The sequence below is a fragment of the Dermacentor variabilis genome, chromosome 2, assembly GCF_050947875.1.
Source record: "Dermacentor variabilis isolate Ectoservices chromosome 2, ASM5094787v1, whole genome shotgun sequence".
Taxonomy (NCBI): domain Eukaryota; kingdom Metazoa; phylum Arthropoda; class Arachnida; order Ixodida; family Ixodidae; genus Dermacentor; species Dermacentor variabilis.
In genome coordinates, this window is record NC_134569.1 from 84,754,378 (window position 1) to 84,773,998 (window position 19,621).

At 43.0% G+C, this 19,621-nt stretch overlaps 1 protein-coding gene across 1 annotated transcript; it reads left to right on the forward strand.

Annotated features, from left to right (window-relative positions):
* The first annotated feature begins 1,282 nt into the window (after positions 1-1,282).
* Positions 1,283-18,803, forward strand: LOC142572216 (UPF0047 protein YjbQ). Its single transcript, XM_075681168.1, has 7 exons — positions 1,283-1,559; positions 3,314-3,348; positions 3,440-3,459; positions 3,986-4,025; positions 4,117-4,158; positions 6,021-6,138; positions 13,128-18,803. Exons 1-7 carry the CDS (start codon positions 1,397-1,399, stop codon positions 13,172-13,174), a joined length of 465 nt encoding a protein of 154 aa, XP_075537283.1. The 5' UTR covers positions 1,283-1,396; the 3' UTR covers positions 13,175-18,803.
* Positions 18,804-19,621: the final 818 nt, after the last annotated feature.

The window sequence follows — 19,621 nt, forward strand, 5'->3', positions numbered from 1 at the left end:
GCACTGCAGTGCAGCAGCGAAGAAAGGAAACGACTATATACCGTATTTGCTCTCATAATGCTCTCCCCTCCCCCCACATAAAAAAGAGGTTTTACAGGCCAAAACAACGATCTAATTATGAAGCACGCCGTAGTGGGGGACTCCGGAAGTTTGGATCACGTGGGGTTCTTTAACGTGCACCAAAATCTAAGTGCACGGGTGTTTTCGCATTTCGCCCCCATTGGAAAGCGGCTGTCGTGGCCGGGATTCGATCCCGCGACCTCGAGCTTTGCAGCACAACACCGTGGCCATTAAGCAACCATGCACGGCTGGTACCCCCTCACATTGGCCATAAAAAAATACAGATTGTTTTTTTTCCCTCGAGTAATCATCTCAGCCTAATTGCTGCAGCGACGTTCGTCTGCACAAACCAACGTCAGTGTTGACACTGACTCTAAATAGGTCGGATGGAGTCACTTTATTCGATTAAGTTCCTGCTTATTCCTCATATGTCCTCTTATTACAAAGGTCAGCGCTGTTTGGAAGTAATATTTTGGTTGAATTCGCAATGGTTCGCGTGGAAATCCCTATTTACAGACATTGCATTCTTCATTTTTCTATTTAGCATCTACAATATTCTCTCGGAAAAATTTACCCGCGTAATAAAAAAAGTGCGCGCATTATGCGAGTTGACTCTTATGGGTGCTCTTTGATAACTTCTTTTTTCCTCTGGCAAAAGGACACGCCTGTTGCGTCATAAAAAAAGAACAATAATAATGGTACGCGGCAATAAAGTGTCGGAATAAATGATTCTAAACCGTACCGCGACTCTTCCAGCTCCCCTACTCAATGCGTACTTGACACACGTAGAATTGAGGAAAAATCATTTTGAGAGCTGTTGTGAATTGCTGCTTAGCATGATAGTGGCAATACACCATGTCGATGCAGAAATTCAGATCTTCGTAGGAGCTTCAAATTTCGCAAAACTCCGAATAAGGTGAGCGCAACGGCTTTGCATGGCCTCCGACATGGAATGTCTTCAGAACGGCTGATAAAATCTCGGAGGCCATAATCTTGCGCCACTGCTTTTCCATCAGAGAAAGAGTAAAATCGTTCCGCAGTCCAACATGTTTGGCCCAGAGGCTGTGGCTGGGCGCGAGCGAACTCCAAAAGGAGAGTTTGCGATTGACTAGTTGGGACATAATGCTAAGTACAAAAGCAGTAAAAAAATATTAAAAAAAAGACTTGCCTAGTGACACCTTTATTTAGGCCAGGTGGCGCATGCCCACATTCTCATTCAACGTGTATAGCGTGCACGTACAACTCGTATGTCCATGCGTAGGAAAAAAGGAAAGAAAAGATGTGCCGATAAAGAAAAACTTTCCCGTGGAGAGCGATCCCATCTGATTCGGAAGTGATGGCGACGGCCAGTGGCAGCGGAATAAGGCACGGTTCTTCTTGGGTACAGAGGAAGATCAACCTGAGGCCACAACATCGAGGCGGCCATCTGATAACGGACGAGGTTGTGAAACAAGTGCCAGAGATTTCCCAGTTCGCCGTCGGCCTCTTTCACATACAGAGTAAGCAACTGAACGGATCGTCTCGCACCTTCAGCTTCTCATGTTGGATGCTTACACGAGACTGATTTGACGGTAGAAATTTGTGCGCCTTCCACTTACCAGACGATTTAATCGAACGAGGAATAGCGGCATATTTGTAGGACACTGATGCTGTACTCTCGTGTGCACTCGTCGTATGCTTTCCGAAATCCACAAGCTTAAAGAAATAACTCAGCCTTCGTCCTTGAAGGCGGTCGTATTTGCTGATGTTCGCGTGTGGTTATCTCACCTTACTCGTCGCGCCTCTCCTGTAAATTTGTGCGTCTGCCTATCGCTTTATAGAAAAACGTGCACGAAAAAAAAAAAAAAATGTTGATATGTAGCTTGGCGGGTACCCACCTGCTGTGGCAGCTGCCGTGATTTGCCTCTTCGCCGCATCATGCGCTCGCTTACAATGTTATTTTAATAAATCATATTCTTCGTGAAATACCGGTGACACCCCTTCTCTAAAACCAACATACGTGTGCAGAGAAAGGACGGAGAGTTACTTTCTACCAACATACATCCTCAGTCGAAGTCTCGCAATGTTTATAATACCACTTACGCCATATATAGCCGTTATCTGTAGTTGCGCGCTGTGCTGTTAGTTCGCCTTAATGCTGGTAACATTCGTGACTGATAAAACTGGGTAGTTGGTGCTCTCGCAGCCCAGAACTCGTTTTTGCCACGTTCTGCACGCAGCGCCAGAACTGTACTAATAATATCGGGATATTACGAAGTGCTGACACAGTACTAAAAAAGAAAAAAAAAACGCAAACTTTAGAAAGCAGACATAGTTCCTTAATGCGGGTAAGGGTACGAACGTAACTACGCCAACGAGTACCGTGTCGAAGAGTCACTTTCTGAAGCAGGTCCAGAGGGAGGCACCGTGGTCACAGAAAGGTAGTGCAGAAACAAACAAATCTACCCGAACATTTATTTTTGTATGAGCAAAAAAAAAAAAAAAAAAAGGAAAAGAACTGTGCAAGTGTCATACCAGCTCGTGGTGAGTGGTGCTCTTTCATGCAGCAGGTGTCGTAATGGTAGAATGTGCTCTTCTGACACGTTGGAAGATAGCTGCACTACCTCAGACATGTACTGTTTTACATATCTGACAGAACGCAATGACATGGTGTGCATATGCACTGCATGTTTGTACCTGGCTCAATGCTATTGCTTATCTAAATTTAGTAACTGAGGTGGCAATAATTAATATTTTTGCTATGGAGGCTTTTAACCACTGCACAAAAGTGGTGATCATGCAAAATTTGCCAGTTTAATTTTGAGAACTGATTTATAGCATTTTATGTGAAACAATCTGGTTTGTAAAGTGCACTATGTTGTTTCTAGAGCATGTACCTTTGTAAAATAACCATACACATTACCCAACATTTCAAACAGAAGTAGCAGTTATATGCATGTACTCTCTGGCATGTTTGTACTACTGTTGCATGGAAAAACAATTGAATTTTTTAGCCCTCTTGTAGTTGTGAATCGCAAGTCCCTTAAATCAAGTCTACTTTATTCCCAATTAGCAGACAATATATCTTCTTTTTTTGTTTTTATATATCATGTTTGTTTTAATTAGGCGGTTTTAATCTGAACTGTGCGACTCATACCTGTTGATAGAAATTTAAAGAACCATTGTATTAATGTGTCATGCAAAGCTTAGCTGACCCTTCTTTTCTCAAATTTGAATAACTTGTCTTAACATGTCCTTTACCATTTGGTTACAGTTATGCACACATCTGCAAGTTTGGCATTGAATGAGGTGAGAATTTTTTCAATAGCATATTTGGACAGGCAGCGTTTCTTGCCTTGTTGACACTTTTGTTGTCTTTTCTCCTGCTTTTTCTTTTTAGAACTGGGATCCAGATGTTAGGTGAGCTGAATGTTCATCATCATTTTTGCATGCTGCATACATGTAATATGATGCACTAGGTACACTTTGTGAAAGTTGCGTGTTAAGAAGCTCCATTCTAGCAAAATATGCCAAGGTGAGAAACCATGTTTTCTTTATCAGTCAGCACCAGCTCCACTGTGTACTGTCAACACTACTTGTTTGAATAGCACTTCAGTGCTCACTCACATGCAACATAAGTGCTCTAGCAGCATTGCTTATTAGATAACTAAAATATGTTGCTTGTCTCTAAGCTTTTTGTTGTAAGTTAACTGAAAATATTTGCATACTTCTAAAATAAACACATTTTTTGGATGTGCTTGCCTCAGATATCTTAATAACACACAAGCTTGTTGTCGCGAGTATTGAACTCGTAGCTTGAACACTCATTTTCTTAATTGGAGAAAGTGCAATCACTCCATATTGTGTGAACTTGCTGAACAGGTGCTTGCTGTAAATGTTTGTTCAAGCATGAAGTGCTTTATTCTTGTCTCTTATGTGTTTTCAGAGATGATGTAGAGAACTTCATGAATAAATTAGTACCAGAGGTAAGTACGGTGCCACTTTTCAAATGCTTCAAGCTATGTTTCCAGTATTAACTTGCATCAGTAATTGTGCCTTCTTTCAAAATGTTTCCAGAATTTACCTTACCAGCACTCCTGTGAAGGCCCTGATGACATGGTAAGATTCTGTCAAATGCAGAAATTGCATGAGCCTATGTACTTTGTTTTTGCCATATGTTTGACTTTTGATGGAAGTCTGCAAAACTTGTTGTGTAGATGACAAAGTCCTTGCCCATGTCAACAGCAACTGTTAACCACTATTCATGTACATACAGATTCTTGTAGTTGCCTGCAGCAGGTGGTGCAATGCCAAATTGTGCAGCTAGCTACTTCTTGGGTAGTTGCCATTTCTCCCCTGAACTCTACAAAGTTCGCAATCAAAATTTTCAAAGATGAAAGTATACCTGTTTTCAACTAAATGTACATAAATTTGAAACAATTGTGTAAAAATGTTATCATAAAAACTTACAAAAATATTCTTTTTCACTTATTACTGCTTTTTCTCAAGTTTGTCAGCAAGTTTTCTGACTTGTTCATTATAAAACACTTGGAACTGTCACTCTCCTGGTTTGGAAATAAATAAAAAATTAGAGAGCCACCAGTGAGGGCTCCCTCAGAGCAATGGCGTAGCCAGGGGGTGGCATCTTGGGCACGTGCACCTCCCCGAAATTTTTGTTTTAGTATGTGGCCATCCCAGCCCCTTTCCCCTTCCTTCCCCTCCCCATCCCTGGTCAAGTGGATGCCCCCTGTAGAAAAGAATGAAATTAAATAAACACAGCCAGCCAGTGTAGGCAATGAAAAGAGAGAAGACATTGGAATATATAGGTGCTATGCCTTGGCTCCTTTCTGCGTTTTTCTAACCTGTTGCCTTGTAAACATCTGTACCCCCCTTCCACAAAAAATTTCTGGCTATGTCACTGCCTCAGAGTAATGAAAACCAGATTCAAGGACCACCTTTTGCCAAAAGTGTTGCAGGCTTTGGAAGTGACTAGTGATGTCACAGGTGGTATTTTTGTACATAACTTATGGTGAGAGGTGCAAATGAAAGCAATCTTGCTTTTTTTTTTAAACCAGGCAAGTGACAGTAGCAACTTTCAAGTTTTACATTTAGCGATCAATGCCATAAGATACGGTCTTGCTGCAAAATTTGAGTAATGGCAAAGCACAATAGATTTTCTTTCTTAAGTTCTAAAGGTAAAAATCTAGGCCACTATAGAGGTTATAGAGGAAGGAAAAATTTGAGAGTGAGCATGATGTCAAGCTTAGAAGCTAGCTTTCGCAAAGCGGCCTTCTCTGATAGCACTCCTTGCTTCTTTTCAATTTCTTTGGGGTCCATAAGTGTGTTGACTCTTGGAAAATAGACACTGCACACAATTTAAAGTGGCCTCAAGTCTGTTTCTTTTTTTGTTGTGGGTAGATTTTGATGAAGCCCACATCACTGACTGGCTCTTCACGGCTTTTCGTCACTCCGAATTTTGAGGAGCCTGTCTTCGGGCTAAGGTGCCAATTATCACATCATAGCAGTCTTTTAAAAAGAGCCAGGTGAAGTGTTTTGAAGAGGCACATCTTGAGAAAGGCTTTAAAAAAAAAGAATTTGACATGCTGTTGTCGACCCACATGGCAGCTCAGCAACTGTGGTGTTTTGCTGCTTAGCCCGAGGTCACATACTCTATTCCTGGCTGCGGCATCCGGATTTTAGTGGTAGAAAAATCCAAAATGCTTGTGTGCTTAGATTTAGGTGCGCACTAAAAAAATCCCAGGTGGCCGAAATTCATCCAAAGCTCGCCACCACAGTGCCCCTCATAATCCATTGTGCAGTTTTGGCATGTTAAAGCCTATAATTCAGTTCATTACCCTTGTTGGTGGCATTCAGTTTGAGTAGAAAACTGCAATTTCAGTGCTAGGCAGTGCACACTGTTTGGTATTGCTGCTGCTACAACAAGCCACTCGCCAGCTGCTCACCTTCTTTTCTCATTTCAGCCTGCCCATATCAAGGCTATCCTATTTGGGTCGAGCCTGTCCATTCCGATCACGGATGGCAAGCTCAACCTGGGAACCTGGCAGGGCATCTGGCTCTGCGAGCATAGAAACAGGGCAGGTCAGTGACCTTCTGAGTGCAACACACTTTGCATTCCTTTGTTTTTTCCTCCTCATATGCATGTATCTGGCTCATATTGTCATATATTTTTCTACGCACGTGTGGTAAAACAGCTTCTTCAACTGAACATTTTAATGTGGCTGTCATTCTTAGGATACAACACACACTTTCTGAGATGTTTCTGCGTTTTCATGTTTCTATGTCTCTATCTAACCATTTCTGCCAACTTGGATCACTGGGTAGTTCATGGTCTAGTGGGTAGAGCATTGGGGCTGCTATGCTGAACGAACATATTCGAAACCAACTGATGGGTCAACTTGGCTCACTGAGTATGCGACATTGGAGGTGTGGCTCTTCAGTGAACCTCTTTCATGCCAATTTGGGTCACTGGATATGTGCCGCTCTTCGGTGAACGCCGTTTACGCCAACTTGAGTCACTCAGTGTGTGCCGCTCATCAGTGAACCTCCTTGCGCCAACTTGAGTCAGTGGGTATGTGAAACTCATCAAACCTTTCACGCCAACTTGCTCGTCAATGGGTATGTGCCATTGGCTCGGTGCTGCTCTTCAACAAACCTCTTTCACATCAACTCGGGTCAATGAATATGTGCCGCTACGTATGTGCCGCTCATCAATCAACCCCTTTGCGCTAACTTGACTCACTGGGTGCGTGGCATTCATCAGCGAACCTTTCACGTCAACTTGGGTCACTGGATACGTGCTGCTCTTAAATGGACCTCTTTCGCACAAATTAGGTCACTGGGTATGGGCCATAAGGTATGTGGCACATACTTAATGTAAATCCTTGAGAATTTTCTCAGTGGTAGATGGGATCGAGCCCGCGCCATTTACTTCGCTGTGGCACCGTTTACTTAATCGGAGGCACCATCAGAGCAGCAGCGCTGCTGCCACATGACGAAAAGTTCTACTGTTTGTGATTTGGTGTTCCAATGGTCATCGATTATCGTAGTGTGCAGAGCAAAAGAAACATGCTGTGCTTGCTCTCGAGCTAGCATGACACATCCCTGTGAGCACCTCAGTCTTGCTGTTTACTATGTCTTTGTGGAAGCATTGCTCACTGAGAATGGCAACTTAATGAACATGGAGTGCCATGGCAAGGCACTTATTGTTTGTCCAACACTAAAGCCACAGAGTCTTCCTCCAATTATTCTTTCTTTTCCATTCCATTCCTTTTGTGTCATGTGTTGCAGTGAATCTGGTGATAATATGAACACAGCTGCATGCTAGCCAGTGACAAAGGATGAAAAGAAATAAAAATAAAAATGTTGTACAAAGTGCAAACCATGCTTATCATTTCAAGTGTTTAAGATGGTCTTCAGCCCTAGGTCAGAATGTTATGTCAGAAAGCTTAGGAAAGTCTGTTCATGTTTTATACATGTTGTCAAATGCTGATAGGCCTGTCGGTCATTAAAGGGGGTCATGACACACAATTTTCAATCATAATCTGTATTGTGTGAGGTAATCCTTGTGCATTCAAGAACATGTTGGTGAAATTTTAGCGCATTTGAGCCAGCACATAATTTGTAATTAAATTTTTTATATTACACTTGAATGGCACAGCAGTCGAGCAACACTACTATGCTCGCGAGCCTTGACGTCACAAGCTGCATGCTTTTCGAGCAAGCATGTATGTTCTGGCAAAGAATCACTGTTTCAGCTGTGCGTGCATGCGGGAAACTTCTGCTTTGTTAAGCATGCCATTGGAATTTTTCAGCTTGCAGCAGCTGAAACAATGCCGCCGCGGCACCTATGTAGCGCTGCAGGGTGCCAGATTGAATGGAGCCAGGAGTGCTCCGTATTGTACTTTAGGTTCTTCAAGGAGCGCGTTGAGCGTAAGGCTTGGGAGATAATAGATAAATGTGGGCAGGAAGGACTGGCGCTCATCTGACCACTTTTGTTTTGTTCTCGGAACACTTCACGCCAGACAGCTATAGCGAAGATTTGTTCCTGCTTGCCAAGTTTGGGATACTCGTGAAAAAGCTAAGGCTGCGTCCAGGCACAATGCTGAACATGTTTGTGCACTGACCCATCTGGCAGGCAGTGCCCCGGCCAAGCGTTAGCCTTGCTATTTTTTTACCGATATTGGCTGAATTAAAATAAGTTCTGACCCATCTGGCAGGCAGTGCCCCGGCCAAGCGTTAGCCTTGCTATTTTTTTACCGATATTGGCTGAATTAAAATAAGTTCAAGTAATTTCAAGGTTCAGGCAAAGCATACATCATGTTAAATCCTTGCGCCACGGATACATGTGCACGGGAATTTGTTTACACATGCTGCACACAACTATGGGAAAAAAAAAAAAAAAAACTAACTGGTGGGAATGCGCTGCAGCTTAACAAAATTGTAGTTTCTTTGAGTATGGATCTGAGAGACATGCATGCATGGAATTCATGTCAGCTAACAATCTACATGCGTAACAATTTGCATTGTGTGAAGTAGCTCCAAACTTTGTCTTCTGTGAATGGCTGGCTAAGCAACAGTGTGTAAAGGCATAAGCAGCATTCCAAATGGGCCACGGGACGCTTCAGTTGCCGGATACTATTATAATATTGCGATAGCAGCTATATGAAGACTCCAGGCGCATTCCTGCCGTTGCCTCCATGTTCCGTATAAATAAAGGCCAAGGGCAATAACATCTTGACCGCGCGCTGCATGCTCTATGTGCGAGTGAAAGCGTGGGGGGGGGAGGGGGTGAGCCGACGATGGTGGCTCAGTCTTGTGTGAACAAGGGAGAAAAGCGGGGAGGAAGCGCGCCGCCTTCCGTCGCGTGCAAAACATTTTGGGAGTGGAGGGAGTGGGGTGCTGTGATCTGTGAATCTGTGGCTCCGCAACCTGTTTATTTGCCTTGTTTGCAGCACCAGTGTCACCGAGCAGCACCAGTGTCACCATCTTATGTTGATCATATTTACTATGCCATCTTCTTCCATGGCCTCCAAGACATGCCTGCGCCGGCTTTGTTCCATAGCTGGCATAGAGTTTCATATTACTATAACTAGAGGGAAATCTGGTGCTGCAATCCTTCAACCATCATGGGGAATGATGGGAAGTACAGGCTATGGATTGGCATTTTGTTGACTGGCGAACTAGTCTACAAGTATTTTTTGGCAGTTTTGGTTTCGCTCCAAGCGCAATTGCTATAACCCGCAGTGGGGCGGTGCGACGCAAAGCCTTTGTTCTGTTGCTCAAAGTGGCGATGGTGCGCTGGGCCAGTGGCTGGACCGATGTTTGTGTAGCGGTGTGATGTTTGCACCCTGGCGAGAAAGCGACAGCATCGTAAACGTTGAAAGAATGTGTTTTGAGCGTTTTGACCTTGGTTTGTCAAATGTGTTAGGTTGGCGCTGTAGTGCTACATACTTTATGAAACTTCAGAAGAGCAAAAGTGAGGCACTACTGATACAAGACATAGACAGTTGTACTTCCAGTGGCTTGACAATCAAATTTTATTGAGGGCTTCATTACGCATTGCCCGTTTATGTGCTCATTGAAATGTGTGTTTTAGGATTTTGAGAACACAAACTTACTTGTGGTAGGGAAGGTTGCTGCTTCCTGGCTGTAGTCTGCTGGCGCAAAATGGGAAAGTGTAAAGTCGCGCCATAACAGCTGCTGGCGGACGCTTCAGAAGCGGTACTTTAACATAAAATAATTGAAGCATACTCATAGGAGGCCACAAGCGTCCTAGCTAGCACTGCAGCATATGTGTTTGAAAGTACTTGAAGACGTGCAGAAATCGTGACAGCTGACGCAGTCTTTCGAAAAATCAAGAGAGTTCGCAAGTGCCTGTTGTATGCGAGAAAAATGTCACATTCTTAGCGAGCAGGTGTCGTAGCAGACGGCACTTGTAGCATTCCTCTCAAAGGCGCAACACTTTCTCACGATACAAAATTTTTTATTTATGTAAATACTTGAGTATATTTATATAAGTACATGCACGGTTCTTATTGTTGTTGTAAAAATAAAGAAATAATTATTATTTGGTGCTAAATCGAGAACAGGATTGCAGAAGAATGCATACCCTGGTGTGCCCTGGTGGCAAACCGTGCTTCAACATCAAAGCCATACAAAGCTTATGTAATGTGTTGTACATTATATAAGATACTGCAGAAATAAAATTAGATTTTACGCCATAATATTTGAGTATAGCTTCTTTTACTGCACCGCAAGCAAACGCCGCTAGTCTAAAGATTGAAGTCAATCCGAAGCATGTACTTCCCGTCATTCCCATGTAGGTTGAGGTAACGCTCAGGAGAGCCCCTGTATACACTAGTGCCACATTTCCTTCTAGGGAATTCATTTAGAAACTCTATGACAGCTGGCATGCGCATATCTCTCAGGTCATGTTTTGTCACTGAGCTGGTGGCGATGAGGCCGAAGTCAAAATGTGTAGTGCCATTGCAGCTTCTGCTGCTCAGAGGTTCATCGCTTGCTTCATTGGCGTTGTAGAAGACATGGCTTGTGATATCTGGAGCAAATACAGCAACAAACGGCAGCTAAGCTTCGACCTCACGTGGTGCGGCAGTTGATTTTGTTGCAGACGATGGCTCGGTTGCATGCAGCGCATGACGTCACACATGGCTTGGCAATATGGCGGCGAGCGCTGGAGGGTGGGGCTTAGAGCTGGCGAATTCTAGCTCAATTTTCGGACAGAAATGTGCTCTTACCGCCCAGTTTTTACACGTCTATAGCCATAACAGACCCTTTAGTACAGTTTCTCGCAGAAAACTACAAAATGTTCGGTGACTGTGTCATGCTCCTTGAAACGCACTAGTCATTCATTGTTTAACTATTTGAGAAATGGGAAACAATGCTAAATTTCAGCAGCTTGCATGAAAGTATTGGTAGGCTGACTTTGGCACATATATTGCTTGAAGAAATAAAATAAGGCATGTGTATAAAAAGGGATGGAGAAAAAAGTTTTAAGTGTTCATGATGATACCGTATGACTTCACTGCCAGGATAGTGGATGTTTAGGGTATGGATTCTATCTATACGTTGCGTCAGGGATGATGTCATCCCCACTACATTAGATGTGCATGCGTACTTGGTTGCAGCAGAAATAATGTGCCTCAGTGATGCATTCTACTTCAGTGCTCTCAGTTAGTGCATCATGTAACACTTCAAAGATGGCTTCATAGATTCTTGCAATATTACCTAGGTAGTGGGAAATCTGGCACCATTGTCTATGTGAGTTTCCTATCGGATGCTGTGCTGCCTTGGGAATGGCAGTATGTGGGTGTGCGAGGCTTTGTCTTGAATGTGACTTGGCCTGAGACATGGTCATGGCTGCCTGGCTAAAGCTTTCTTGGAACAAAATCCTCACAAAAGGTTTTCATTCACCCGTACTACATCTTTCAGTTCAGTTTACTCGCTACAGTGCATAAGCAAGCGCGATCAAACAAAAAGTTACAGTGACGTTTCACTTCGTGAATGCAGGTGACCCGCAAGTGTATGGGTGCCATAGCGCACACGATGCTATCGGCCCTCAGTGCACCTAGATGCCTACACTAGCTGCATCGCAGATCGTATTCAAGACAGTGCTCGCATGGTGCAAACATGAACACTTCACGCTTGACCGCAGGCACTCGCTGCCAAAACGCTGGCGTGAGGAATCACGGCAGCAGCAGCGAGCAAAGTGACCTTCATGCTGTCTATCGCTTCAACGCAAATTGAGCGGTGAGAACACAGTGCACGTAAAGCTGTGAGTCGTCTGCCCACCTAGACTGTGTCCCCAAAGCAGATTGCTTTCAAGATAAAGCCAGTGTGACTGCGTGCAACCGCGCCTTGGGACAGTACGGTGGTGCTGCTGGCAGGGTAGTACCGTTCAGTACCACATGGTGGCACAGTGGTAAGGAGGCCATTCTCGCATTCTTCCCTCATGACAGCTACCACATTGAGGCGCTGTTGTTGAGATTCTGCGGCCAGAGGCGCAGCGTCTGTGATCAGAGGTGGTGGCAGGTGCTATGCGGGGTTCTGAACGTGTTGCTTAGGAAGTGGCACTGTACTGATTGGCTTCCATGCATGGTTAAGGAATGGTGGTAAGGAGGAGTATTAGGGGAGAGACTTGGGCGAGTTGGTTGTGGTTCATAGCACTCTCCATAACAGAGTGCAATATAGTGCTGCCTCCCACTGCATTATCAATGTATTCTTGAATAGCAAGTGGGGTTGGTTCTTCATACATTTTTTTCGTTATCCATTGATAGCAAACATTCCAGCAGTGCAATTTCAGGCACGTGCGTGTCGTACTTTGTGTTCAAAGCGTTCAAAGTATGAAGGACGCTTAATGATTGATTTTTATCCTTAAATTTCTGTGTTGTCGTTGCGCACAGTGTTAATTAAATGTGCAGACGAAATTTGCAGAGAAACCGGAGCCAGCACGGAGGCCCAGGCGCCTTCCTCGTTCGCTTGCTGCACTGCTTCAGATAAACACCACTGATTTCGTGAGCTGACCAGTTATGTTGCGCGTAAAACTAATGACAAACTCTTGCACAGCAAACTCGGACCATGTCATCTGTCCTCCAATCTTAGTGGCTCACCAGTACTTCTTTTTCATAATTGTGAATTCAAGCACAAGTTCTCATGATTGAATGAAAAATGCTTTTGTGTAATGTTAAAGAAAAATAGCTCTAAGTGCTGTTTTAGTAGAGAGTGAACCTTTGTGACAGATGAAATGTTCGAGGTAACTTGGCTCTCTCCAAGAATGATGCCAATCCGAAGCCATGACATCCCAGCTTTCCCATGCGTGCAACAGTGCCGCAGCGTCAGTTTTTTCCTTTGAGTAATATTGCAAGGAACTCCATGGATGGCTCCAATTGAAGCGGCCCATTGGTCAGTGAAGATTGGCGAGAGGTGTGGTGGCAAGAGTCAGCCAAGAGAGTAGGACAACAAAAAGATTCACTTACTTTACAATCACCTTCGATGATTTCTGTACAATTTTTATTTCCACTCAACACTTAGCTGTGACATTACTTTTTCAGGCTCCAGGAAAGTGGTAGTGACAATCAATGGCTCCTTGAAAGACTGAAGGATAGAGTGGTGTGATGACTACGCAGACTGTGCCCCAAGGCAGCCACAAGACGCTGTTTGTGGGATTGCAGTGACTGAGGGTGAAATTGTGCAGTAGCTGTGCCAGGGCAGTGCTGAAGCAAAAAAAGCCCGTGGAGTACACAGCCTTTCACCACCATCGCGACAAAAGTGCAACCACTGCCATGGACGTCAGTGACCAGCGATGGCGTCACCCTGGGCTGCTTTTCTGCAGGCACTGAAGAAACTTGAAAGGACATTTCTGTATCCCTTGTCATCCAGCTTCTCACTATCAGAGTTGCGTTCCTTTGTCACTCTTAATTTTTCCCTTTTTTTTTTCTTGTTTGCACTGATGTTTGTTGATCATTGGTGCTAAGTGCTCTAGAGCCGTTCATATTGCTCTAACACTTGAGCAACTGTACTGCCTTAATGCAAAGTAACAACTTGTTTGACAAGCATTGAGTTGTCCTCCTCTCTGATGTTTGTATTACGTCAATTTTAAAGCTATGATTTTTAGATGTGGCACATGGCATTAGCAGCTCAGTTATACTATTACAATAATTTTTCTTCCTCCGAGAAGGGATATTGTTCTGACTACAACCCCTTTCTATCTGCAGTTTAAACGCATGCTTCAAGGGCAAGGTCAGTGGTTATTGAGATGTCCATCTGTTTGAACACTTTTTTGCCCCACAACCACTTAGGTGTACCTGTTGGAACCTGTGGGTGCAATTGGGAATAGATGGACAGCTCTAAGTGACCTGCATGCCTGTGTATAGTGCTACTGCACAAGAGTGTTTATTGGCATTTTCATTTCACAACTCCTTTACTTTACACATTCCACCTGCTGCAATGTTGAGGAGCCACTAGATTTAGACCTTTCGACACTGACGTCACTTCCGCGCTGCAAATGCAGGCTTGTAATTAACTGACCATGCTACATGTGTACATAACTTCTGATAGCATGGTCACTAATTTCCTAAAGTTAGTAGGATGCTCCGATTGAGTCATTGACGTTACACACCATGGTTGTTGCTTAAAGTACTAGTCTCTCAGTCTCTCTTTCTCCCGTTTTGTACCACACAGTAATTTCAGGGTTGTGCAAAATGATGATAGTTGTTTCGATGGATGGAGCCGCGATGGCTGTGTGGCCATTCTCAGGCCACAAAAATTTAGCGCATTTCTGAGGACCGATACCACTTAGTGTGCACTTGGAACGTTTGGCCACAGTGCCCCTTTGCTGTAGAACTTGTGATGGTCTGACGCATTCGGTTGTGCTGCGCAGACGACGAAGTGAGGAATGCACTTTCCATGCAAGGTGTCTGCAAAGTCCTGCCATTACTTTTCTACTCTGCTTACTCGTGCTGAGCTGCATGTACATAGTGTGGTCAGAGTGGCACATAGCACAGGACTAGTGTACTTTGTTTTGGGCAAATTGTATCAATGCCAAGCTTTGGTTGATTTTGGTGCCAAAGCTTGGTGCACTCTGAAAATATTTCAGGTCCTTTTTGAGACCATTGCGGGAGATGGACACAAATACAGCCTGTGTCTTTTAAAAGTGTTGGAAAGCAGGAGCGAGTGTTGAGATTCCTTGTGGAATTACATTGCATTTTACACGGCTTGTGTATGAGTCATGTAAAAAGTACCTGCAGCTCTCAAGCTTTGTTCAAGGACATTTGCTGTTGCACAAGGGAAAATGTGGCGGTTCATAAAACTAGTCGCACAGATGGAAACACTGCTGCTCGTTATTGTCAGCCCCCCCCCCCTTTTTTTTTTCATGTAATATGGGCTCAGCCTTTTTGATAATTAACATTTGCATGGTGCTTATTCTCTGTGTGGTTGAAAAGTCGTTTTCTTTTTCCTGTTCTTTCTAAATTAGTAGACATCATGCTGGAACAAAACTGCTGTAATATCGATATACTATCTGGCTGTAATTTAGTTGCGGTATTTAGGTGCTAGCTGTTTCCTTACCATCAGCAGCAAATATAAGGAATGAACATACATGGGGCTTGCAAATGTTAGTCTTGAAATGGTCTTGTATTGGTTACCAGTAGAGACTGGATGTTACAAGGCAAATATCTGAGGGACTTAGAGCATGCATTTTCTGTTAAAGTTCGCAAGGGGAATGCGGCAGCTCGTAAAACCAGTTGCACATATGAAAACATTTGTAAGCCTGAATTGTTGGGAAAATTGATGCTTTCTTATAATGACTGATTATAGAACACGAGATGTGACATGTACAAGAAGACAGCAGTAGCATCTACTCATATACAATTATTTCTGTTAAAATTTTCGCATTGGTTAAACTTCTATCACATTTGCTCTGGCATGAAAAGAGGCAAAGCAGACATTATAATCATTAGAACAAGAAGTATTGTGAAAAGTTCAGATGGCTTTTGTCTTTGGAAGGAAGCATTTATGAAAACTGCCATATGGCCATCTTGAGAAGCGTTAGGGTTAAGGACAATTGCTGCAACATTCTAAGTGTCTTAGCACGTACAACCTGCCGTATAGCATATTGATGGCATGAGCAGGCATGGTGTGTTAATTTACCTGCATACAGAAAAAATTAATGTGTGCAAAAATTGTCACAAGAAAGGTAGATTACTAGCTGGCGCTATCTTACTATCTCTATCATACATACCTGTTTTTTATCAAGTAATATGCAAAATATGTGTGTATTTGCATATCTGAAATACTTGCTTCTGTTTGTTTGTAATCAAATTTGTTTGTAATCAAACTACCTGGAAGTGAATATTGGCTGCATCAACATCCCTTTCTACTAAATATAATGGCTTAACTGATATTTTCGTGGGTGATGTCTGCTGTGGAGCTGTCCAATTTCTCTGGTGACGAGCCATAGGATGAACATACGTACAAAATGGAACAGTAGCATGCTAAATTGGACTAATGCTGCAATTTGTGTAACATGTAAAAACAGTATATCGAGTCCTGGAAATTTTTTATCTCACATAGACATTAACTACTTTGCAGAGTTCTTGTTGTCCTTTAAATCAATTCAGCTATTCCATTGGGAAAAAATAAACTATATGAAGCTTTTTTTTTTTGATGGGGGTTCATGGCAACCTATGGGCAGCCCTTTTCAAAAACATCTTTAATTGAAGCAGCGGTTCTATTGCAATTTGCAGTATGATTGCAATTTTTGCAGCAAGTTGATAAGTGACAATTTGCTTACCACTCTGCAAGCCAAATTTTGCTGTAGTGTAAGTTTACATAAGTGAAAATATATCTAAACACTGCAAACCAAAGTAGCCATTAAAAGTTGTGCACCTCTGTGCAGCAGTGGCAGGGTTCTTTCTGACAGAGAAACACGACTCTTAAGAAAAAAGTGCAGTGCCACTATAAAATGTGATGCGACGCTGCATCGTGCTTACAGTGTGTCGCACTTTGTTTGAAAAGTTCTGATGGCAGCTGTATCTCATGCCTTGACTCAGCTTGCCACTGTTCGGAAACTTGTAAAGTGCAGTTAGTGCAAAAATGAGAGAAGAAAAAAGGGATGCTTTGTTTCTCCTGATCACAGGAGTTTCCGAAGATGTTGCACGTAAGTTAGTTCGGAAAAATCTCTTGATATTTAATGTTTCAATGCTCCCAGTGATTGACATTGTCCGGCTTAAGTGGTAGCAACTGTGCACCCTGTCGACTATGCTGATTTAGTCGCACCTCGAGGTGTCTACTGTGGCCTCCTTATTTCCACCGCCTACAAAGATTAATGTTTGATGCACAATTTTCTTCAGGTACACATGCTGTAGACCTGACTGTGCTTATTTGTTTGTGTCTTCACAGTGATACTTATCTTGGATGTAGTGTCCTATTGAAACTTTCTGTATGCAGTGTTTACTTGTGTTTGTACAGAAATTATGCAGAACTGATGTGAAATCTGCATCATTTTCATATGAGTAAAGAGAAAGCATATGAAATCAAGAATGGATGTAGAAATGCATGACTAGAGCTCATTGTAGTGTTCTGTCATGACATGGAGAAGGTTTAGAAAAATTTGACGCAGCTGAAAAATGTAATCTTTATTTGGTTAAGAAAGCTATGTGATTTGGCAGCAGCCATTATGCAATGTGCAATGTGTGTAAACTGGTGTGGATGGTAGGAGGTAGAGCCTGTGAACGTAGCTGTAGCTTTTGGGAATTGGGTGGGAGGGAAAGGCTCCTGAAATGTTTTGTTCATTGTTCCATGCAAATTTGTTGCTCTGCTGTATTGCTGCACTGTGCAAAAAATACCTCGTTAAATGAGCTACTGTTTCTTTTTCTAGCCCATTTGGGACATTAGTGAATGAAACGAATTTTCATTCCTTACTGTGCTCACAATTTACTAGTGCAACCGACCTCATCTGTTGTGACATCCTTGTGGATGTAGTGTGTTAAAGCACTTCTTGTTTGTCCTTTTGGCCTGTTATGGGGCACATAATTTTTGCCATCCACTTCACAAAGCACTGAAGAATTAAACACTACATTTTCATCAATCCCCAAAATGGCATTGGTCAGTCAGATTATAGGTAATAGATTCCGACTTATTATACCTGAAGGATTAAATAAAACAAATACGTGCTCAGGTGCTTCTGAATTATATGGGCTTCACAAGGCTGAAGTAACCGAACAGAAACTTGCCAATATCTTTCTGTTCTAGCATGCCTCTTGAATGACAAATGAAAGCAGTGTTGGTTGACTTTCATGTGTTGCACATTGCATATGTTTAAGTCATGTACTCATGTTCATGAGGCTCTCCCTGGTCGGTACTTAATTCAGACGAATTTCAGAGGCTGCTGGCTTTTTACGTGAGCACATCATGAAATTGTAGCCATGCACATTTTATGTAATTTCTATCAGTTCTTGCATCCTGTCAAGTATTTCTTTCCCTTCACACTTATGTACTTCAATGCTGCAGCTCACAGCACAGTCACAGCCTCGCTTCCCAAGCCCCGTACAAGCTCCGATGTCCGGTTGCCTGCATGTGGTAATGAATTCACGATTGCGAACTGTTTTGCAGGGAGGACTGTCTCCTCTGGCTGAATGAAAACAAAACATATCATTTTAAGGATGTGTTCCAGAAATTTGCTGTTAAAACTTGCTGATTTCTGCGTGTGAGCACAGTTTGAGACGTGTGTAGATCCTGTACCTTTATAATGTGGGGGCATGTGTCAGTGTGCATGTGTGTAAGACGTATGTTGGTGCAGAGCCACCTTCTGTTTCTTCTCCCAGAGTTTTCAGTGTAGTGCATAAAAAATAGCTGAGAGAAAGAGAGAGAGAGAGGGACAGTTCATTGTGAGGTTGTTACTTGTGAGAGAGGGAAAAAGGAAAAGAGGACAGTAATCCCAACTGTGCCAACGGTCGCTGTTCTGAGACCAACAGGCAAATGATGACTGACATGCTTTTGACTGTTGTTCCTACCGCCTCCATGTTCTGGCTTCCCTTTGGTTCGATGCCGATTTCTTATTGCTACTCCTATAATAACAATTTTTGCTCAAGACCCAAAGGACGCGGAGGCGTTCTTATTCATTCAACACAAGCAAATGAGGTCTTTTAACCTGTCTTCCTACGAGACCTTTTGCTGTTACTCTCGGGATCTCTCTTTTGTTAATAAAGGCTCACAGGCATAATTCTCAACTGTTCGCCAAGTGTGCTGTACAGCGACCTCAAAAAGGTGATTCTACTGTCATGCTTTTCTGGTGAAAGGGCTGGTTGGAGTATGCATCTAAAAATGAAGACTGATTGAACGACAACTGTAAAAGCAACTTCGCGTTTGCAAAAGTGTGCAGAGCACTCCATGCTTCCGCTAGCCCACTTTCACCTAACAATGTCGGCGGACATTGACAGCACAGCAGGATTTGCTGTACTTGTTTCCAAGTCTCTTCTCAACCTAGGAATTTAACGCTCTACGAGGCTACCATTTATGCAATAATAAAGTGTGATTTATTGGTCCGAAATGCTCGTCACACTTGTTAATTGTTATGCATTAGCGGGGTTTCTGCAGTTATGCGATTTTGCACTGAATAAAAAAAAAAGGTACTTCATTATTGTCATCAACGTAAGGCATTTAACTGGTAAGTAGCATCATGTGAAAGCCAGACTGGCATAGAGCCTTGTTAGCTGTTAGTGCTAGCCACAAGTATTGCGTCATATATTAAAGGAGCCCTAAAACACCTTTTGAACAAAATAAAAAAAGTTGCCCATCTGTCATAGATGCTGCTGTGAACATGTGAGCCAAATATTGCTGCACTGCATGCAGCAGGGAATTCCCAATCTACTGCCGCACACAGCGAAAAATTGCGTGCTCTCACTTCTGCAATGTCGTCATGCAGCGTCATCGAAAGCAGCTGGCCTGCCAACTCTGTTGGCTGATTTTGTGATTGCAAGAGCTTTCTCAGTTACATAACTGCTAATTTTGAGTTAAATAAATGAAAAATATGTATATCTGCAATCTC